Source organism: Micropterus salmoides, unplaced genomic scaffold, assembly GCF_014851395.1.
Source record: "Micropterus salmoides isolate LMB-PRFRI ecotype aquatic unplaced genomic scaffold, ASM1485139v1 Ms_hic_scaffold_11, whole genome shotgun sequence".
In the NCBI taxonomy this organism is placed as follows: Eukaryota; Metazoa; Chordata; class Actinopteri; order Centrarchiformes; family Centrarchidae; genus Micropterus; species Micropterus salmoides.
The window spans coordinates 2,370,654-2,394,449 of NW_024040152.1; the positions used below are offsets into that span (position 1 = coordinate 2,370,654).

The window sequence follows — 23,796 nt, forward strand, 5'->3', positions numbered from 1 at the left end:
TGTCCTGAAGCTGATTCTGTTTCAGTTACACTTTGGATTAGGGCTGGACAAGTAATCGAATTGAAAAGTAATCGAAACCGAAATTCAGAGCCTCTAACCAACGTTTTTTTATAAATATTTTCCCTACAGTGTGTTCATGTACAGTCCCCTTAAAAACATACTACTCTGTGTGTGTGTGTGTGTGTGTGTGTGTGAACGTGATTCCATCCCTTCCAGTCGTGCTGAGCTTCCAGACTGGAGTCAGGCAGATGTTAGCTAGCTTTCCAGCAGTTGGCAAAACAACAGACATCCATTTTACTAACGGACATGCTGTGACCTACACTGTACATTTACTGCCAGACTGACAACAAACTCGCTTGCTTTTTGTCACTTTTCTGCCGCTCACTTTCACTACGAACACACACTGCACTCCCTGAAATACCTAACTCCGCTGCTCTTATAACAGCAGTTGTGTGGATGAACGTCAACATTACCTTTTCAATTAACATTTCGATTTTTAAATTCTGTGAATCAAAAAATTAACTAAACCAAGCTTTAATAATTGAGCATTTTACAATACAAACCTTTTCAGTGAGATATGAGGGCAAAAAACCAGCAATAAAAAACAACATTCAAAAACAAAATAATCGCTCAGTAATCGTAATCGTTCCAGTCATCGTGATTTTGATTTTAGGTCAACTCGTCCAGCCCTAGTCTGGATGGAATCATTTCAAGGACAATGAATAAATCTATCCTTTCGGACAGCCAGTCTGCAGTTACTTTCTCTGTCTGCAGTCTTTTTTCATGCACATGCTAACTTGTTTAAAGCTTATTAGATAACCTGGTTACTTGTATAACTGGGAAGCAAGGTAAGGATGTCTGGCACAGCTTGTATAAAGAGCAACTTCATCAGGGTCAGGTATATTAATGTCTGTCCTGGTATATCTGGTGATCCATTTTAGAATTCTGCAGAGAAACAGAGAGATTTTATCTAGTATTACATTACGACGCCGTCACGGTTGGTATTTTACAAGCAGGACCCAGGTAAAGCAACACTGCAGATGTCATTCAGTACTAGGGATGGGTATGGGTATCACATCAATCAAACGCTTTTGTGGCGCAGCAGCGATCAGCTGATGTTACTCACAGAGCCTCCGGCTGCAGTTGCAGCTGCTTCAGGTGTAGTTTGATCGGCTGGATGTGCAGATTCTCTTTTCCTTTATTTGTGAGTCTTTAGTGTAGTTTAGTGACTTATTTAAACAGACTCTTTACTCGTTTTATATTTGTGACTGTCGTTTTTGGAGGTTTTGCGACTCACCAATTCAGTTTATTGATCGAAGGTTAACAAAATAATTTTCCGTTGTTTACTTTCAACACACGTATCAAAAAATAACCTTAAATTTGGTCACTAAAATAATTTCATTCCTCTCTCATTCAAATATAAAAAAACTTGAAAGCTGTAGTCTTCCCCGTATAATACTACCAGTGAGGATTAACTACTGTAATTAGGATGAGGAGCGATCTGATACAGTTTCCCAATACATTTATGTAACATTTATTAGCAACAAGAAAAAAAAATATATAGATCACCTTGCTTGTCCATAACAACAATAAAAATAATAATAGGCTACCAATCAACTACTATGGCTTCAACAGGTACCATTTTATGCAGGGTATCGAATGAAGTACTGGTAGTACTGGTATCGGCGTCAATTCAAGGGTACTGGTTTTGGTACTGGTATCGTAAAATTTTCAACGATACCCAAACCTATTCAGTACCATGTTAGTTTTGATCATTTCAGAGCCTTCTTCACATGTGGCGTGCCTGCTGCTGTGAAAACGGAAATATCCAAAGACGAGTTCTGTATCTTTTCGGCGACTTTATAAAACATATCGCCGAAGTCAGCAGAAGAGGCACATACAGGGAGAGAGAGACAGGAAGAGGCGGGGCAAGCAGGTGTTTTCTGCAATAAGAGACCAGAGGTGTAGGTGTGTGGCAAGAGGAGAACATCAAGTAGTGAGTAAACACTAAAATAAGGTGGACAATGAAATAGAATTAAAATGGTGAAATAGGAAATAAGAGAAATATACCCCACTTTACAGCACACATGTATTTAAAGTGTTCACCTCTCTCCACACTGTGTGTGGAGAGAAACATTTTTCTCTTTTATTTATGTCTGACCTTTGTTGAGTATTCACTACCTCAGTAGATATAAAATGCTCATTCTAAAGTAAAAAAAACACCTGAAAATGATTATTATTAATTTATTAATTATACACTAATGAAAACTTATGAATGTTACATTTCTGCCGTTAGTTCTGCCAATTTTCTGCTAAATCTAGACACACTGGTCCTTTAACCTAATCATGTCAAACAAAAGATCTGCAATAAATGGTCTTTTCACAGTGAATGGATAAAGAAAACCCAAAGTGCATAGAGCTGTTTTTTGTCTCCATGTTTGGCTCAGAGGAGGTTAAGCCATGCAAATGAAAACCCTGCATATTCAGTTCCTACTCGGGGCACTGTATTGACTCTCACTCTCATTGACTCTCACGGTGTGAGTGACTTTCAGTTAATGGAATAAATTATCATATGTTTTCTTTCAACGTCATCTGTGTCTGCTCTCTCGTTCCTACCCGGAGGGACACTTAACTCTTTCATCCACTTACTGGGTGTTAAAAATAAAATATTACTTCCATTACATTTATGTAGCTGAGTAGATATACAGTTTGGAGGAGAACAGGAGTCAGTTGCTCTGGATAAAAGCATCGGGTTAAACATCCTTCAGCTCTGTACATTTCTTACCCCCTTTTTCCAGTCTGTCCATCAATCTGAAACAGGATCAGGTTGCCGTCGGCATCGTGGCCCACCGCCGTCCTGGCTGACACCACATCCACAAAATCGCGGAATTTCCCTGTGAAAGTACATGACAAAGGTTTCTGTGTGAAAAGATCTATACTTCTTTTCTTACTTCTAATAAACCAGTCGACTACTACTACTAATGTTATTTCTTCTTTGTACAAATTCAATGCAGTGACGAAACGCGCTCTGTAGAGCAGTTTGTCCGTTTGAGCTACTGTAGAAACATGGCTGCGCAACATGGTGACGTCCATGTAAGAGGACCTGCAGTGTATGTAGATAGAAATGTCTCATTCTAAGGTAATAAAAACAAAACGGTTCATTATGTAAGGTCTTTATACACCACTGAAAACATAGTTATGGATATTATTTTGCATTTCTGTCGATAGATCCTCCTTATTATTACACACTGGACCTTTAAGAGCATCCAGAAGTCTGACACTTCCTGAGAGCATCCATGGATCCAGCCACTGAGTTGCAACAATGTCAGGCTATCTGCACTAGAAATGTCAAAAACAAACCGGACTAATAAATAAGTCTGTCCACATCCTTTTCTGTTTTAGATCGAGAGGAGAAGGAGCTGATTCAAGCATCAAATACAAAGTCATATACTGATGTTAAATTGTTTTCAAGTCTTGTCTTATACTTTGAACATTTGAACATTAAAAGTTATTGGTCACTGTTATTATTCTTCCTATCCATACTGCCGGCAAAGAGATCATTTGTTAAAGTTCCCAGGCCTCGTTTTGTATGAAAAAAATGGATTCTGTAGTTTATCTGAAGCCAAAATGCGGCGCCAGCAGTCTGAGTCAGTCAAATCAAATGGGTATCTTCCAAAGTTAGTGTTTTTAGTACCTGAGCTTTAGTATAGCGGATGGATAGTAACATAATGAGGGAAATGTGTACTAAAAAGACAAACATGTTATTTGTCGAACACAGGTTACTGCAGTACAAGTAGTAGTATAGCACTACAGTGCATTTTTAAACAGACTGAAATCGCTTTAAGGAAAGGGATCTCTTTGGAGCCAATTTGAACAAGAGGAATAATAACAGCAGTTTCTTTCAATGTACATATGGGCACGTGAGTATTGTTTAAGGACAAAGTCTATAAAATGTGAACCTATCCTTTAACAAAGCTCCACTGATTATAATGCAATCTTCTTGGCTTTAATGTTAAGGCTCACTTGGTGCGCTTGCTCTTAGGAGTTTATGGTCTCAATGATAATGTTTATTTAGTAAGTTATGGTTCAATTCAGAGGAAAAAGATGATAAAGCAGGGGATGGTTTAGGGGCTGGACACTTGTGATTGACTACCACAGCGACCTGTCAGGCGTAGTAATGCTCATGTCTCCCCGGCTCCACCCTCTCATACATATCTGGTCACTTATGGTTCCACAACGGCGGCCTAAATCGCCAATGGTAGTCCACAAACCAACGGGTGACGTCACGGTGGCTATGCCCACTTCTTTTATACAGTCTATGGTTCAGCTGTATGATGCTGAACAGCTAGGGTTCGGAGCTGCTGCCACTAAAGAGAGAGACGCCATGACCTCGGTATTCTTCTGCAGAGCTGTGGCTTTTAGGGACCTGGAGCTGTTTAAATTCTACAAGTGAAAACGTACACATAGTCATTATTTTACAGGCTGATTGCAGCATTTTGAGACTATATTTTATATGAGAACCTGAGGCTTGCAGGATCTGTGACGTCTTTTAAAACTCTTCTCAATACATACTTCTACAAAACAGCCTTTTTAAAATCCATTTCTATCTTGTCCTATAGGTCCATTTTAACTTTATGACTGCTGCAGAATCTTTTTTCTTTTAACTTAATGTATGTATGTATATATTTAATTTGCCTCTGTATTGAAATGTTTTTAATTTGTGCCAGTAAAAACATGATTTAATATTTCCCTGCCAGTGTTTTATTCCAGGTAGTGTATTTAAGGCTTTGTAAAAACAACTAAGCCTGGATAGGGTTGAGTAAGATAAACTCAGTATTTCTAAAATCCTGCAGCATGCCTGCTTGGTATTCAACAAGGAGGTCTGCTCTTAGTGATGTTGGACTTGTGAGGTTTAAATCCACACATCCAATCTGAAAATACAGGTGAGAAACTTTCTGTGCTCCTTCAGCAACTACTGGCAAACTTCCCCCATCTCCTGCAGGACGAACAGAAGACAACTGTGGATGCATTTGGCAACTCTCAGGTGAAAATATGAGGAAGTCTTTGTGTATAAAGTAGAACATTGCTGGAAAAAAACATTTCAGCACAGTTTTGAATAATCTTTTTTTAAAAAGACAAAGCCTGGCTAAGGATGTGATTCTAGCTATACATCAGGGTGTTTTAACCTACTGATACTTTTTTTTTTAGTTGAAAGTATTTTGCTGATTTGCAAATGTCCAAGCACTGAAAATAATAATACAATGTGGGGCAGGCTGCACGCTCCACTGCTTCCACTAGACGTTGACAAAGGTGTGCCTGTACGCCGTACAAAGCGATGCACAGGTATCATTGTTTCTAACCACTATCCATGAGCAAAATTTATAAATAAACTTGATTGGAATATAATGACAAACTATAGGCTATGCTGGACCATTGAAACAGCTTTTTGTGTGGGAGTATGAAGAGACGCACGATAAATTTCATAACTAACTGGATAAAACCATCAAGTTCATCAAGGTTATTAAAACATTTCCAGCCAACAAGCAGCGGATCAACTGCATCACGTCTGTGTCGCCTGAGCGTCGGAGGAACATGATTTTAACAAACTTTACTACCTGTTGTAATCAGCTGTTCAGCTTGTTTTGGAGAGGAGACCGACTTCAGCTCCGTGTAGAAACCTCCTGACTTATGAAAACTTAAAACAACAACTTCAGACCCAGTATTTAGCTAACTCCATCAGCTGTTTCTGAGCAATAAATTGAATGCAGACGTACGATCTCAGGCGGACATCAGCGAGGCTTGTGTGCTATCTGTCTGTTGGTTGCGATTTATTGATTTGCAGTCAACGGTGGAAAAGAGAGGAGCACTTCAGAATTTCACTGCAAGGCTAGCCCTCCTCCCAAAGTACCAGTACTTTCAGAAAGAACTACCCCCCCGAGCAGGGACTTTTTGGGGGGTTAAATGAAGACCCCAGGACTACATTTAGACCCTGGTCCCTTCGGTGGAAACGCAGTGACTTCCTCCAAAGGTTCCTAGTTCCGGGGTAAAGTTCTTTTGGTGGAAACGCAGCTTAATTCTGTGAACAGGTGTTGAATACTACTGTAGTAGTATGTGAAAAACACCGTACTACAAGGCCTCTGTAGCCCGCCCCTCATCTCTTGGCTAGCCTCTACTAGCATAACGCACTCCGTAACTCTACACTTCAATGCAGGCACCAACGTTTGATAAGGAAGAAGAATGCGCTAAATGCTAAATCCCTGGAGTTCTTCATCAGGGTTCAAATGAAGCGACAATACCTGAGCCTGACCTTTTTATGCTTTCATTCGGGGCTGTGACCTGATGGGATAACTTGGACACCAGGTGGGAGAGTTCTGTGTCATTCAGAAGGTTCTTCCCCAAAATTCACAAAGACAAAACTCCCAAAACATTAAAACACAAGCACAAAGGTAGAGACAAACATTGTCAGTGACTCAAATGAAAAACATATGGAAACATGTCTCTGCATTGAAATAAATGAGTCCATCTAGTCCTGGATACACTGTTCCAAATAAGCAACACCATGCCAGCACTGTCTGAAGTGGGTGGATGTTTTATACGGCCATGAGTTCATGCAAAGCTGAGATCAGGTTTCAACTTTATGTAACCAATGACCGATCAGTTCTGGGAACTCTCATCCTTGTTATTTATACTGCACTGTTTATACTGCACTGTGTGCGACGATATGCAGTTAAGGAACTCGATGTGAACTTTGGTTGGTGCACACAGTTTTGCTCTTGTCACTGTTATTCAAACATGGCAGAGTTGTGTTTTTGTGGTGTGATGGAGTCAGGTGAGGTCACAGACAGTTTCTGTGTTATGCAAACACAGCACCGCGGCGCTGCTCGGAGATGTAGTTACACTTAATTACAGCAGAAGCGAAGCTGATCCGGTTTCTACCTCACACCCTGAGCTGAGATCAGGAGAACAGTCAATTTATTGACAATCTGCGTCGGTCACCATGGAAACTTACACCAGGAAACTAACCTGTTATATAAAAAGGTCAACTTTATCTTGGAATGGATGCATTTATATCCAAAGCACTTTACAACTTGTCTGTCATTAAAAATTCAAGAACATTATTGCCATTGTGCAAGAACTCTGAAATTGCATTTGCGTCAGTCTCAAAAGGTGCATTTCTGTTTTCAGACTTCAAAAATATTAACAAAGAATAAATAAAACAGAAATTAGACAAGAAGTAGAAAATATTAGCAAAAGTAAGAACAGAATCTAAGCAATATATACTGTAAAACGTATACGATAGCCTGGGATTTTATTTGCTTCACTCACTCTGCCTATATTTGGGACAGGCCTTTAATTCCTTTTGCACAAAACTAGGCTATTTTCAATTTGTTTATTTCAACCAGTATGAATATTACTGGCATAAAAATTGTTTACCATACCTTTAAATCTGAATTGTTTCTGTAAAATGAACTAAACGATTGAATTGTGTAGAATCTAACCGATGTAACAATGTGTAGCATTTTCATATTGAGAAAAGTTTAAACTTTTATATTTGTATGTGCACGATCAAAGCAGCTTAGCTCAGCAGTAGACCAGGTGGGCTTTAAGAGATTTTAAAGATCCAAAGACCAGGTGTCTAACTGAGACCTGCATTTATTTATAAAAACACTTACATCCTGTGTCCTCCATTTATGATTATGTGCGAATGTTTTTTAATGTTTTCTGTATGCCTGTGCTTTAATGTTTTTCTTATGCCATCAGCCTGCTAGGGACTCCAGATGAAAATTAGTCTGTGCGGCTCATTTACATTTTGGACATTGGTGGTGAGTAGTTTTACAGGTAGTATAAAATACAGTTAACATCAAATACAAATACGAGGGTGCAAAAAACATCAGCGGCAAAAGTGCAGTAAAGATATGGAGTGATGGGGTATTGGGGTGTTGAAGAACACGTTTGGTTGGTGTAGAATAAATGCACATAATCAGTAAGTAAATATTGCACGTGCTCCAATGATGGCAGCACATCAGTCTTATCTCCTGAGTTAACAGATCTTTAGTGTTTGATTGGCCAGAAAACATGCAGACTCTTCCTGGCTAAACCCTGCTGGCTGTAAGGAAGCCGTTTCTTGTTTTCCCCCTTGTAGGTGAATGTACAGCATGTACCTGTCTCCTGCGTCTTGTCGCACTCGGCCGTCAGGCTCTGGTTGATGTACACCTCGCCGTTCCTCAACAGCCACACCACACCGCTGACCAGCTGGACAAATGGGTTAGACTGGTCCAAAACGTCTTCCTGTGACAGATACCTAGGTAAAAGGAGGGGAAACAGAAAATCCAGACATGAGTATCTGACTGTTTACCGCCATTTTAATGTTTCTAAAACGGTTACCTTTGCAATTCAGAAATATGCTAACACTGTAGCTTTATGGGTGGCAATGTCTGTCTGTCAGCTGACCACTTTGCTCCAGAATGAAATTTCTCAAACTTTTGGGTGGATTGGCATGAAATGTGGTTCAGTTCCACCTCAGGATAACACTGGTGATCATCTGACTTTTCTCTAGCGCCACCATCAGGTCAACATGTATTGTACGTGTGGGCTGTAATAAGTCATTTTATGTAATTTTAAATCTTTATTGTAGGTTGCCTTTTTAATAACTGGCCATTGCCAAAAGATGGAAATTAGCCTGTTAAGCTAACTCTGGCTCAGTTAGTTATTTTACTGTTAATTCAGATCACTGTCCCTGTCAAATAAACAAATAAATGAAACATGTTAATTTGTTTTATAACCAAACACCTGCAAAACTAATGACATTCCCATTAGCCTGAGCTGTACGCTGTGTTGAGTTTACTAATAAGCAAATGTTGGCATGGTAAACTAAGATGGTGTACACAGTAAACATAAGTCAATTCAATTTTATGTTTATTAAAAAATATTTTGCCAATATTACAAATTTGCCTCAAGGGGCTTTACAATGACTAAACCCTCTGTCCTTTATCCCTCAATTCACATAATGAGACACATAATGAGACAAAGGTGAAAAAAAAATAAAAAAAAAATAAAGGAAAATGGAAGAAACTTCAGTAAAAGCAACAGTGAAAGGGACCCCTCTCCCAGGACAGACAGACAGGTAATAGATTATGTCTGAGCAAGCAGAAACACACACCCACAAGTAGCTATTAAAAGTGACTGCACTGAAGTTGTAAACGGTTATAAATATGTAGGGAGAGTAACTGATGTGAAACTGTCCTGGAACATATTCTGGTTCTTTCTATCCTTCATTTATGGAGGTCAAGGTAGCTTTTTTCTTCTCCTGTAAGAAAAAATTAGGATTAGACAATGCTGCATTTCTTGCGTGGTATTTTTCACTATCTATAGTTAACAAGAACAAAGTATTAACAATATGTCCAGTAGGTCAACAACAGCACAGTGTGACGCTGCTTAGTGAGTCCAGAGTGGTGAAGAAAGGGTCGGCAGTCCTCAGTCCACATTTTGGAGTGGCCTTTTATTGTGGTTGGCCTAAGGCCCACCTGTGCGATCCCTATCTTGATATGCCACACCTGTGAGGTGGATGGATTATCTCGGCAAAGGAGAAGTGCTCACTAACACAGATTTTGACAGATTTGTGAATAATGTTTGAGAGAAATAGGCCTTTTGTTAGATTTTTGACTTCAGCTCATGATGAATGGGGGCAAAAACAAAAGTGTTGCGTTTATATTTCGTTCAGTATAATTATGAGCAACAAAGAGAACTGCAAACTGAATGAACAGGGAGTTTTCTATTTCCTTGTTACTCAGCAGACAAACACCATCACACCTCGTTAAAAAAACTCCTCCTTAAGTCAGTTTGGACTGCTGCTCTTTAAAACTTTAACCCAGCTCCAGTTGTTTAAACTGATGTGTTGGCAGCTGGCTTGATGCCACAGGTGCAGTTAAACAACTCTGACCGCTGTGACCTCTCTGGTTATTTTTACTTCTATGATGTTATCTTAACCTACATTACATCATCTAACCTTAAATTACAGCCAGATCAACCAGCCAAGTGTTTTTAAGTAAAACTCTACTGTTTGTCTGGTATGATAGTGAAACAATTATATAAACTATTTTTTTTGTTTATTTCAGTGTGTTTAGATAATGGTTATCAGCTAGCATGCTGTGTTGAATGCTGTCTTGTCTGTCCTGCACTATGAGCTCATCAAGGCAAGTAACACCTCTAAAATGTTGTTGTAATGACAATAAAGTTAACTCAAAGTCCAAAGGCATTTAAACCAGTAAGTGAAAATGAACATCTCCTCTAAACACCTTCATGTTTTTTCAGGTGGCTCCGGTTTTGTATCACACTAACTGGCACTAAACTTTTTCCTTCAGGCCTATTTCACAGCAGATATTTTGAATTATCATACCAGGAAGAGTACAGGCGGTGCTATGTCATGTCATAAAAAAAGCATGTCTCAGTTTATCATATTTATATATTATATTTTGTCAATCTATTCCATATTTATATATTTCTACATTTTAGCACCTTATCTCCAAAGCAAATTCCTCGTACGTGTAAAAACTACTTGGCAATAAAGCATTTTCTGATTCAAGTGCAGCTATTAGGGACGAAAGTAGCACGGCAATTTTCTCCGAGCCCGTACAAGTCTGATATGCTAAACTATGTCAGCACGTGTGGTAAGCAATACTACAACCGCAAAATATCGGGTGTATACGTCACACTTCCAATCACGCAAAGTAAATTCACTCGAGCTGTAATTTTTGACGATAAGTTGTGTTTATTGTTTCATGTGTCAAGTTTAACAGTCAGAAAGAAGTCAGGACGATTCAAACACTTGTTTCTTTCGTCCCCCTACTGTGGTCGCACTGTGTGTGAAACCAGAAGTGATTGGTTGACCTCATCTTTTATAAAAAAAATTTTATTATATTTTACTGTAAGTAACTCAATATGATTTGAAGCAGGAATTTAAGGATAGTCTACATTTAAGGCTGATCTACAAAAAAACCCCTCCAAATTAACGTTGATTGTGAGGCCATATATTAAGATAAAGGACATATTTTTGCAATTATATATAAAGAAGGACAATGTCAGACATTTTAAATAAACAAAATAATAACATAAGCATTTCAAATGCATACCATTGTATTTCTTCAATCTTCCAACTTCAGTCAAATTATACAGAAGTCATTCCATATTTGTACAAAATAGCACCTGGTATTGATCAAACACACATGTGAGATGTTGATCACAACACAAAATAAACATTATCTTTTAAAATGACGTTTATCTGTGTTTCAATCATCCTGGCTCTCCCCTATATTATCATCATTAGTTACACCTTTTTTTGTTTTTGTTTTTTACACACACACACACACACACACACACGAGATTAATACAAAAAATAAAAATACAAACCTAATATCTCACTTTTATAAAATCCTTTTCTAAGAAAGTAACAAAATGTTAAGGCAAAACATTGTTGGATTCACAATAATGTTTAGCAATTCAAAAGTGAAAATATTGTATTTTTTACTTCATATCTGATCCGTGCCACATGTGAATGGGTGATTTCTACTAGGAAAGTGTAAACACAACCCGTCTGTTGCATCACACTGATTTTTTTGTGGATGAAGCAATACTTTTCACTTCAAATCAGAGGTTGGTTTGTTATTAGCCTCGCAGACAGGTTCAGGACAACATGTTTCAAGGACCAAGCAGGACAACGACTGGTTATATCAAAGTTTGTGGTTTCCTGTGTGCAAGGTGTTTTGATGTTTATTTTATTTGAGCCCCACCCCCCACCCCCACCACCCACCCACACTGTCGCAACATGTTTCCTTCTCTTGGGATTACTGACATCAGGTATCAAACAAACAAGTTACCTTGACATTTCATGCTTTATAGTGAAACTGTGCGAACACGTGTTCAGTGTTAAAGTTACCTTATAGCTTTATAAATATCCAGTTCTATATGTAGCAGCTTATTTTGAATGCTGGGTGAATCTTTCATTTGTTGTTTCTGATCTGTGGATTGTTTTTGAGTAGTTCATCAAACTGAAGCTAGGGCTTATAAGTTACTGGTGCATGCCAACAGGAAGTCACTATACTGCAAATGTGGTTTACAGACAAAATGTACGAGGAGGCAAGCGGCATGAGAAGAGATGATATTTTAGAAACGTGAGGTCAGGTGCAGACAAGCAGACAGGGGGGCGACTGAAAGTAGTTTGTGTTTATGCAAAATTTAAGGTTCTGACTGTTTCATGTTCCAACAATGATGATAACTCTAATGAAGAATGGTGGCCCGTGCCTTATCAAAATAAAAGCTGTTTGTATGCTGTTGTAATCCGGTAGCTTCTGTAGTTTGTAAAAAATAAAATCCTGTTGTATTTCCAGGACTCTTTTGTCCCTGATGTGTGTGTAAACCAGTATTTGGCTGCATCAGCATAGTGTCCATTATCACTGTGAGTATTACTGATCTAATTTATTAAGGTTGCACATAGAGATGTGTGATATCTTTCGTCTACGATCAAAAACTCCTCCGTGCATTCACTGCGTCATGCATGCAGCACACGTGTGCTAGAGTTAAACAAGCAACAGCTGCTGAAAACTTCATGAATGAAGTTAAAAATGAGAGAACAAACAGCGCCGGCAGATAAAACACGGAGAGCAGCAGCCTCTCAGTCTAATGTTTCATTGTTATATTGAATTGCTAGACGTGGATCAACCTCCCTCACATGGAGCTGGTTGTTGCTGACCACAAACTAAGCACCACAGGGAATGTCAAGAATATGAAAAGCTTCACAAGTCAGCTGTCCATGACAGGCCTGAGCCAGGCAAGGTACCAGCACAAAAACAAACTCCAGTTCAAATACCGCTACACTGATGATGAGAGAATCAAAGCCACTAAGACAACAGCTAAGACAGAACTCAGGGCTAATATACAGTAGCTGTTAGTGACAGAAGTCAATGAGAAGTCTTGAGAAGCTGCAGTCTTTATTCGCCAGCCACTGTAACTTGCCCCCTACATTTTACCGCTAAACTAAAGGCTTATTGCTGTTCCGCTGCTCTCTGCTGCCATTCATCGGCATTCAAACTAGGCCTGGGCACTAAAACAGTAATAACAGAGCTTCCAACTCTCACGCGTTGAGTGTGACACTCACGCAATTGACACTTTTCACACGCCCTACATCAGTTTTCTCACGCACTGGAAAAACTAATGTAGCCTATAACTGATAGCATCAACTTGGCGCGATTACATTCCGCCCAACTGATGCGACACCGGCAGACGTTTTCACATGAATCGAGCAATCCCGCTCTCGCGCGGTGAGTGGCAGACAGTTTGTGATCGGGTAACGTACGGTTTTGCAATATAAAAATGTATAAGCTGAAGCACAGCCTTGTTCTGTTGAGAATGTGAGCTGCACTGAGCTGCTGCATTAACGTGAGGATTTGTGGTGAAGTGTTTTCAGTCAATTTTGTTTTGCACAGGTCTCAAACAGTCGTCTGTCTGTCAAACAAAGACAAAAAAATACAAAATGCTTGAATTTGTCTAGAATTAAAAAAAAAAAATACAGTCTCTGGTTTGTCAAATAGATTCTGTGTGGGAAGACTCCCCAATACACGGTTAGAGGTTTGGTCAAAATTAAGGCCATCATGCCTGAAGGTTGGCAGGTATCTTGATCACAGTGATCTGACCATGATTATTTACTTGGCATTTCATCTACACATGAATGTGGCTGTTGAACGTTTAAAACAAAATTCCTGAGGATTAAAGAGTGATGACCCCGACCCCTGAGGTGGGATGTGACCCAGAAGGCCTAAAATGAGCCGACCACCGAATCTCACTCCAAACTAAATAGAAAAGTTGGCAGCCTTGTAATAATAATTATTGCTATTTAGTTTTCCAATATAACAATATAAAAAATGTGCAGTACATCGGCAATAAATGTTGCGATTTAATTAATTTAAATCACAAACAAATTTGTACTTAATCTTTCTATTAAAAGGGGCATTATGTAGTTTTCAGTGGCCAATAGCGGTGCGGTTTTAAGATTGCAACCAGTTGTGGCTCGTACGCAAGAACAAGCATGTGCTTCATTTCTAAGCGAGTTTTGAGCCCATTGACAATTATGCAATGAAAATTAATTTCATTGAAAAACTACATATAGCCCCTTTAAGTTATTTATTTTGTTGAGGAACAGGGACTGAAATTTTTTCTTTATCATAATAGTTTTGAATTTTCTGCCTCAGATTCGTGAAGTGATCCACTGTTTGGCCTGAGGTGTTTGTTCTGACCATAAAGAAAAGTTTAAAACCACAATTAACCATCTGATTTCTTCAACTTTCACTCAGGAGCAAAAATCAGCTTTTAAACTGGAAAGAAATAATAATTTTGTCTTCTCCTTCTCTAACACACACATTCAACGCTCACACGTGACTTTTACATACATACATATTTTTGTAGGATGTCAAATAACGTCTAATTATCGTTATGGACAAAATCCCAGAAAATAACTACATATAATTTTTGTCAATATTACACACCCCTAGTTGCACAGTCACCACCGTCCATTCTTTTTCTAACAACCACATTTTTAGACTCATCTGAAACTGAAAAATAATTTAGGATAAACCAGTGTGTACAGGACAGAGCTGTAGGCTACGTCAGTTTAGTAAGTTTGTACCTGATGTTCTCAACATTGGACAAGTAGGCAGTAATAAAGTACAGCTACCAGTTACTTTCTATAAATTGAGATAATGTTAAGTTACATAGCAGCCATAAAACGCAGCCTACTGTAGAAACTTTCCTGCTCAGCTGTGCAGTCTGACGGGATGGAAGATGTTAGCTAGCGCAAACAGGCTTCACTTTTCCAGCAGCAAAATTTAGAGGAAACACAGACCAGTTAGGAGTTACCTTCAGTAACAACTGGTTTACATTAGTCTGCGGTGGTGCAGTGTTTAGCACTGTCGCCTCACAGCAAGAAGGTTGCAGGTTCAAACCCTGGTTGCCCCGGCCTTTCTGTGTGGAGTTTGCATGTCTGTGTGGGTTCCGGGTGCTCTGGCTTCTTCCCACTGTCCAAAGACATGCGGACTAGGTTAATTGGTGACCCTAAAGCTGTGAGTGGTTGGGTGGTCAGGGTGTACCCTGCCTTTCGCCTGTCAGCTGGGATTGCCTCCAGCGACCCTGTACGCAGGATAAGCGGTTGACGATGGGCAAAACATTTTCAACTTATAGTGATTTACAACTTATCACTAGTCGTATGGAATCATGCAGTTTTGGTTTTACTGTTAGAGTTGAGCATGTTTGTTATAATTAAGGTGAAGTGACCCTTTAACATTGGGACATTTGAGTAACTATTTGAGCATCAAAAATCAGAGTTTTGTCAGTGTAACGGTTCCTTGCAGGATCTCTTACCCAAACACCAGGGTGCCGTCCTTCCTGATTCCAAACTGGGCGTTCTGTATCCCAGCACTGTCCTGCACCATCCTGCCGTCACTCACCACGTTGCCCAAACACTGGTCTGATTTTGTGTTGAAGAACCCGGCGTTTTGGGCGTACAGACACCCGGCGGCCTTGGCAGTTTCCTCCACCGAGGCAGTCAGACTCATCCCACATCCGCCCGGCCCACCCGGCTCCAACACTGACACCGTCCTCAGCGGGTCGTGGACCACCGTCATGTGACCTGGGAACCAAGACGCAACGAGATGACATGAAATATCACCACTATTGTATCAGTATCTTCCGAGCTACTACAGTGTCTAGTGAAAAAGGCAGTATGGTCATGTTTCCTTGCTACTTTCCACGCAGACGATGCACTACTGTACATGAAAGATGCCCATTTCTTGTGAACACTTTATGTCAGTTTGCATGAGTGGAGCCAAGGTCAGGGAGTAAATACATAAGGGATCAATAAATCAAGAGGTTCACCAAACAAGGATCGGATCCAGATTCATTGTTTGGTGAACCTCTTGATTTATTGATCCCTTAGTTTATTTATTTAGTCCGGCCCTCCCACTTATTATTATAAAGTTATTTTCTGTTTAATCACTGACCGTAAACCCATCTGGAGGTTCCCGTCACTTTCGATACAAACACAGTGGACTCGGCCACCGGCACCATGCTGTGGTTACTGGAGGGCCAGCTTTCATGGGTGGTGTTGCCGTAAACGACAGCCTGACAGTCTCTGACATGGCGGTGGGAGTGGGATGGGCCGTGGCCGTGGTCGTACGGCAGCAGGACATCATCGACCATAGAAATTCTACAAGGAGAGGAAATGAAGTAAAATATTTTAAAAACAACATTAAGAGAAAAACCACTGAACTGGTACGTGTGATTCTATATTTGTTTGATGTTTATTACTATAACGCGTCATAACTGACGCCCCAGGTGTTTTGACACGATATACCTGTCAAATCCCACTTCTTAATGCTTCTATTGTTGATTGTTTGTTTAGACAGTCCAGACTCAGACAACAGAGAGTCTGGCTTTGAACCTGCAATTAACGCTCAGTAGTCTTAATTTTAGACATTTCAAACAAAATACAGCTATTGTTTTAGCTACAAATTGTTTGCTCACAACAGCTTACAGTAAGCCTGTGCTCTTGCAGCACATTCAATTCTTCACTTAAGAAAAAGTAAAGAAATAACAAGAGAACAAGTTAATATGTTTGTGATTGTGCACCAGTTCCTAATTAATCAATTAATCTAGCAACAAAAATTTAAATTTTTAAGAATTAAGAATTTTGGTACACCATTAACAGTTGACGACTTGTTTTTCATACAACAATTCTGATGGTTCTTTGTTTCCAGCTTCTCAAATGTGAAATAATCGACAGATTAATTTAAATATACAAATAATAGTTGGCTGCCACCCTACTTTAAAGTAATGAATCTTATTTTCAAGAACAATAAGTTATTAAAGTAGAGAGCGCAAAGGTATTTCTGTGTATCTGATTTTCACCTGACAATACATACTAGTAAGAGCTCATAGTTCATATCACATCAGGTAAATACCTAGGGAAGGAAGTAAGAGTTAGCAAAAGCAGTGCAATCAATACAAGACAATGGTAAGGAGATCTTGAAGTTAGAGAGGGACGCCCCTGCTCTGATGGCGTGTGGTAGCTCGTTCCACCATCGTGGTGTCACAGATGAGAACAGGGACTGAGATTGCTTTGTGTGAAGGGATGGCAGAGCCAGGCGGCGTTTGTTAGAGGAGCGTAGCGAGCGAGAAGGAACGTAAACTTGTGTTATGGAGTTTAGATAGATGGTGCAGACCCAGTAGTCACTCTGTATGCAGCATTAGTGACTTGAATCTGATTCTGGAGGCCACGGGGAGCCAGTGGAGGTCACTGAGTAATGGAGTGACATGAGTCCTTTGACTTTTGGCCCACTCTTCTTTGCAGAATAGTTTTTATTCAGTCACAGTGGAGGGTTTTCAAGCATGAACGGCCTGTTTAGGCTCATGTTACAGCATCTCAATTGGATTTAAATCCGGACTTCAACTAGGCCACTCCAAAAGCGTAATTTTGTTTTTAGGATCTATTCAGAGGTGAACTTGTGTTTGGATCATGGTCCTGCTGCATGCCCCAGAGGTCATGAACTGATGGCCAGACATTCTCCTTCGGGATTTTTTGGTAGACAGCTGAAGCAGCAAAGCAGCCGTAGACCATCACGCTACCACCATGTTTGACTGTCGGTATGATGTTCTTTTTATTAAATAAAAAAAAAATCTTTTGTTTTTTGGCAAATGTGAGACGAGACTTTGTGTTCTTTTTGGTCAGCATGGATGCCATTTTTGCCAAGTGTTTTTCTTATTGTTTAAACACTGACCTAAACTGAGGCCAGTGAGACCTGCAGTTCTTTAGATGATGTTCTGGGCTCTTTTGGGACCTTCTGAATGAGATTTTGATAAACTCTTGGAGTCATTTTGGTAGACTGGCCCCTCCTGAGAAGGTTCACCGCTGTTCCTAGTTTTCTCCATTTGTGGATATTGTGGTTCGCTGGAGTCCCAAAGCCTTAGGAATGGCTCTGTAACCCTTTCCAGACTGATAGATGTCAAAAGCTTTATTTCCCATCGGTTCTTGACTTTCTTTAGATGGGATGGTGTGTTGCTTTCTGATATCATTTAGCCTGCTCCACTTTGTCAGACAGGTTATATTTGGGTGATTTCTAAACTCAGCAGGGCTGGCAGTAAGCAGGTGTGGTTTGTGAATTTTAATTCATGATTGAGCAAGGGGGGCACTTACTTTTTCCACATAGGGCCCGGTAGGGTTGCAAAGCATTTGTCCCTTAATAAAATAAATCATCTTTTAAAAAACCCATCTCGTATTTACTTAGGTTACGTTTGTCTAGTGTTACAATTTGCTTGATGATCCCACACTTATATATTTACATTTGTCAGTATGACAAATATAAAAAAAAAAAGAAATCAGGAAGAGGGGGAAATACTTCACTACTTATTTTGCCCTAAACCATTTTACCCGTCTCATGATGCCGTAAAACCTATCAATGTGTTCATCAACATGAAATCACAGAGAGATTTATCTGCTGACTCGCTGTCAGGAAGAACAACATTCCAAAAAAGACCTACAGAATTACTCAAATCCTCCAGGGGATGCTGTCCAAGTAAAAATATGGTTTTGGTGTTGATAGATTTAGTCAGTCTTCTTGTTGACTCATTTACTGAGGTAGATTTCATCACACAGCCTCCGCTGGTCAAATACATGGTTTCATCACATGAAGGAATGTGTTTTCCAAAGAGCTGAGCTGTGGTTTCTCTCAGGCCTTGTGTGTTTAAAAAAAATCCATATTTGCAATGCAAAATTTTAATGTGCAACTTTTACCGCAAACTCTCTTTTTGTTCTGCTGCTACTCGACTCCCGTTAGTCCCGGAGGTGGGTTCCCTTGCCTGTGGCATTATTTGGAAATGTTTATCCTGAACAAATTTGGAAATAATAACACTGAATGTCCTGCATTTAATGAGAAACTTCTCTGAAACCCAACAACTGTTGTTCAAAGGTCAAACTGAACATGGCTCTGAGAAGTCCAAATTGGAAAGATACCTCGGATGCATTCAACAGGAGATGAAAGAGATTGATTATTTCTTAGAATCATTTTTTTTATAAAATGTCAGAAAATAGTGAAAAATAATGCCTCAATTTATCTGAACAGTCCAAAACCCAAATTTATTCTGTTTATACTGTTAGAAAACAGAGAAAAAGCTGCAAATCTTCATATTTGAGAGGCTGGAACCACAAAATGTTTGGCCTTTTGTTTGATAAATTACTATAATGATTAATCAGATTAATCAGAATCGTTGATGTTTATTTTCTGTCCATCGACCAGCATTGTCATTCCCTCAGTTTCTTAGCACAAAAAAATATGATTTACAAAATGTGATTGTCCATTGTTTACAGGTAAATGTAAGAAAAAATCTATAACCATAAATACAGAGCTCAACATTACACTTCTTTATCTTAACCCATCAATTTGCGAAACTTTGAATATCAATTTTTCATTTTTAATTAAATCAGGATTTCTTTCAACCTAATTATTCTAATTACGTTGTCAAAAGACAGTGGATCACGTCCATCACTTAATATTATATACGAATAACACCAATTATGTTGTAGTCGATCTGTTTGATCTCCACACACCCATCCACGAAGTACACATCTAACTGCTCAAAGTAATCCCGTTAATGAAGAGCAAATATAATCCTTTAAACAGAAGTGGCTTCAGGTGTAATTCCTCATATAATCCTCTTTGGTTAAAATTAAATATTGGCTTAAATATTGTCTGGCAGGCGTTGCTGCATGGCGACAATCTTAACACCTTAAAAATGAACGACCTGTATTTAGTCTCTGTGTGCATAGCTGAAAGGCAACACTGTAAATAAAGCACTGCGGTATAAAAGTACTACATAAATGCAGCCAATTAAAAAATTACCAAAACACCCAAACAAGGTCAGAGTGAGGTCACCGCAGCGGGGGAGGAGATGTGCAGCTGCAATGTTAAGGCCGTGTGTGTGTGTGTGTGTGTGTGTGTGTGTGTGTGTGTGTGTGTGTGTGTGTGTGTGCGCAGCATGACAGGGCTGCCTTAAGGCCAAGGTCTGATATGGAGGGTGTTTGTTTTATTTTAGTTTGTTCATATTTCATGCAGGTCTGGGTAATCATTTAAAAGTATTGGTTGTTTTGATTTTTGCAATTTTTTATTTGTAATTTTGTTACTGCTGCAAAAGCATAATACGAGTGCAAGCGAGTACGAATCATTTATATTCGTTAGTTCTTATCAGTTTGCATCTTATTCCAGGATTTACAAACCTCCCACAGCTGATGCAAACTTTCTCCATCATAGGATGTCAAATACTTCTTAAGAAATGAAGTTACTCTCAAAACTAGCTGTTGACAGATACGGGTAAAGCAATGGCCAATGCTGATATTTAGAGAGCTGGGCGGCCGATGGCCATTATTTAACCAAGAAATGAAAACAAAAAAAGTACAATCTAATATTTATGTTGCCATAAACATACAATGTTTTTCATGAGTATGTTCTCTTGTTTTGTTAGAAAGACAATTATTTTATCACATTTTTACACCCACAACCTGATTTTTGCTGCTCCTTTTCTCTTTTCTTCCATTGAAAAAAAAAATAGCAGCAGCATGAAACGGTAATAGTGGTCGACCAAAAGGTACAGTCAAATAAACATTAGAGCTGCACAATATATTGTTTCAGAATCATCATCACAATGTACCTATGCGCAATAATCACATCGTCTAATTTGAGGGTTCCTGGATACACAGAGTTTGTTGCCGGTGAGTGACAAGCAGGCTCTGCATGCACAGCAAAAACACCAATCAATTGGTCAATCGTGATCATGATCAGTTTATCTGCCCACGTTAGTTGTTGACAACAACTTGAAAATAAGTGAGGAACAGGGGAAGACCACTGAAACAGTGGGTTTAGTTGCAAAAAGACAAGCAACTTTTGTAAACCACTCAGGGGGCTGGTGTATAGCTGCTCATTTCTTTTTATCACTTTATTTAAATTATGTTTACTGCATCAAAAAACCCTTCAGACTAAAAATAAAATTTTCAGCTTATTGATTTCATTTGCATTTTTCCCCTGCAAAAATCACCCCAATAATTCTAGGATGTTTAATTATTTTCAAATAAAGGAATTGAAGTCATGTGGAGAAAATTCCTGCATTTCTTCATACTGCAATATATATCGCAGAAAAGTAAAATATCGCAGGGGTCAGTTTTTTCAGTATCGTGCAGCCCTAATCTACATGTTATCTCAGCAGTAACATGCGGTTTCAGATAGAAGCTTTATTAATGAATAAAACAAAAACATACTTTGGGTTCTGCTGTACATTTCAGAGCGTGGCTGGTGATTAAAGGAGAGCGGAGTACAGTTTGTCAGACGTCATTCACCTGCATTACTCCCTTCAGTATAATAGATATATATTTAACTCTAGCCAGTAATGTTGGTAGATTAGATCTGCTGTGCCTTGTGGTTGCAGATTTTCTCAAAATGCCAGATATTGGCCGATTAAACGCTCTACCACAACACAAAACTAACAGTATTGAGTGTTTAATTTAATTTGTAAATTAAATCATTAAATATATAATTTTAAGACATTTGATGTCTTTAATAGCAGCCTTACTGTGAAGCTACATGTAAATATTTTCACATCATTTTTATGATGTTATCGTGTTTCAGGCTTTGCTTTACGATCAAAGATCGCCATCTATTGGCCAAAGTGTCCACCTGCAGCAACATGCTGACACTTTCAGTTCCTCTGGAGACTGAAACCACAGCGTGATGACATGACTCAACTTGTGGCTAAAAGTTTGGTCTGAACATTTGTTATCTGCCGTTATAATCAATATATCAGACAGCAAATCAATCAATGTGACATTAAGTTAATCAACACAGTTGTTATATATTTATGTTATTTACATTTTAAGTTGTATTTCTGTTTAGTCAAATAAGGGGAGGCCTTGTTGTGTTTGAGGTCAGTTAGTTAGTCAAATGTGTGAACTTTGAACTCAGATAACAGTTTAAACACTGGATGCTCAACAGTTGGCAAGTTAGCTTAGCATTAGTTATGTTAACGTTAGTGTGCTGGCAGGAAAACCATGTCGTTATAAGTTGACTAAATATGATTAGCCAGCTTAACTCAACAGTCGCTTGCAAGGAAAAGAAACAAGTTCAGACATACTTCTCTACATCGTTTAGCTTGGCTAACTGCTAGCTGGCTAACATTAGCGGCTAGCTAATAAACCAGGAGCACCGGAGCGGTCTTACCGGGTGTTTTGCGTCCCGGACAGCCGGACGCAGAGCCACAACAGCAGCCACACACACGGACATTTCACCGACACTGCTGCCATATGAGGAGAAACACTAGCCTGCTGCCAAACTCCCCTCACCTCCTCCTGATGGTTCCTACATCCTTCAGCTAGCGCACAAAGTCAATGTAAACAAACTGAAACACGCTGCTTCCGGTCACTGTTACAAAATAAAAGCCATATGCTGGACTGAGCAGCAGTTAAATTCCACCAGGTGATGAAATAAGATGTGATATCAATCATGACAATTTCAATAATTATTGTAAGTCAAACTGATTTTGACTTTATTGGAAGCCAACATTTTGATAAATTTACTAAACATTTACTAGGGCTGGACAATTCAACAATACTAATAATTATCCCAATACAATTTTTCTTGAAAACAATATAACAGATGTTCAATAAATGTTTGATTTAATTCATTTGAATCACGAACAAATTAACAGTTAATTTATCAATTAAGATATTTTGTTGAGGAAAAACTCAAAAACAAACTCATGCATGTTTGTTGAATTAAAAAAAAAAATCAGAATTGTTATTTTTTTTACCTCAGTCTACCTAGTCTATAAGTTAACACGAGGGCTGGGCAATAAAACACTATTGATAATTATCATAATATAATTTTCCTCAATAACAATTCAACAATAAATGTTATAACACATGTTCAATACATGTTTAATTAACCTGAATCACAAAAACTAATTTTTTTTTTACTTTTCTCATGCATATTTGTTTAAAACATCTTTAATAAATAATTCTTTCTCAAAATAGTTTTGAATGTTCTACCTCAGATTTGTTAAGTGAAACATTGTTTGGCATCAAGTGTTTGTTCTGACGATAAAGAAAAGTTTAACCACACAATTTCTTACATCCCCGTGACCCTGTATGCAGGATAAGTGGTTGGCGATGGATGGATGGATGGATGCTGTGTTGACAGACACTAGTGGTGTAAACTACATTCATATCAGAAAGTTACTTACTTTAAATGTGTTGTTGTTTGGAGTTTCTCTGTGTATTAAAGGACTTGTCAATCAATTTGGATGTTGTAGCAGTTTCTTGTGCTGCGTTTTCAATTTCTACATTGTTACATGCATCGTTTGCAGTTGGTTCATGATTTAAAAGCCAATATTAAATCTAAAACTTAACAAATAGTATTTAAGCATTCATTGCTCTCTTGATAACAGAAACGCTCTTATACTGTAATTTTCTGGCATTAAGCAGGTCCTCCCTTTATTTTGTATTATGTTCACAGTAATAAGTCAGTGAACTCTTTTAAGTCCTTTCTTAAAACATACTTTTATAGGAGAGCTTTCCTGAGTTGATTTTATTAATTTAATTTTCTGTGAACTATATTTTAATTTCTTGTTTGATTTGATTTATTAGTTCATATCCTTTATAACTGTGGATACATCATTAAAAATAAGACTGCACTCATCGACTGCACGTCTTTGGGC

General features: G+C 38.7%; 1 protein-coding gene across 2 annotated transcripts in view; it reads right to left on the reverse strand.

Moving 5' to 3' along the window:
• The window catches only part of nagpa (N-acetylglucosamine-1-phosphodiester alpha-N-acetylglucosaminidase), a 43,367-nt gene extending 20,883 nt beyond the window's left edge, over window positions 1-22,484 (reverse strand). Inside the window, exons 1-5 of one of the 2 annotated variants that reach the window (XM_038710379.1) lie at window positions 22,302-22,483; window positions 16,044-16,249; window positions 15,406-15,673; window positions 8,163-8,302; window positions 2,786-2,894 (exon numbers count right to left, since the gene is read on the reverse strand). In XM_038710379.1, coding sequence (XP_038566307.1) covers window positions 2,786-2,894; window positions 8,163-8,302; window positions 15,406-15,673; window positions 16,044-16,249; window positions 22,302-22,384 — 806 coding nt within the window. In that variant the 5' untranslated portion in view covers window positions 22,385-22,483. Of the gene's footprint in view, window positions 1-2,785; window positions 2,895-8,162; window positions 8,303-15,405; window positions 15,674-16,043; window positions 16,250-22,301 lie in introns of both variants that reach the window. The other variant, XM_038710380.1, reaches the window with a different exon arrangement.
• Between the last annotated feature and the right edge of the window lie 1,312 nt (window positions 22,485-23,796).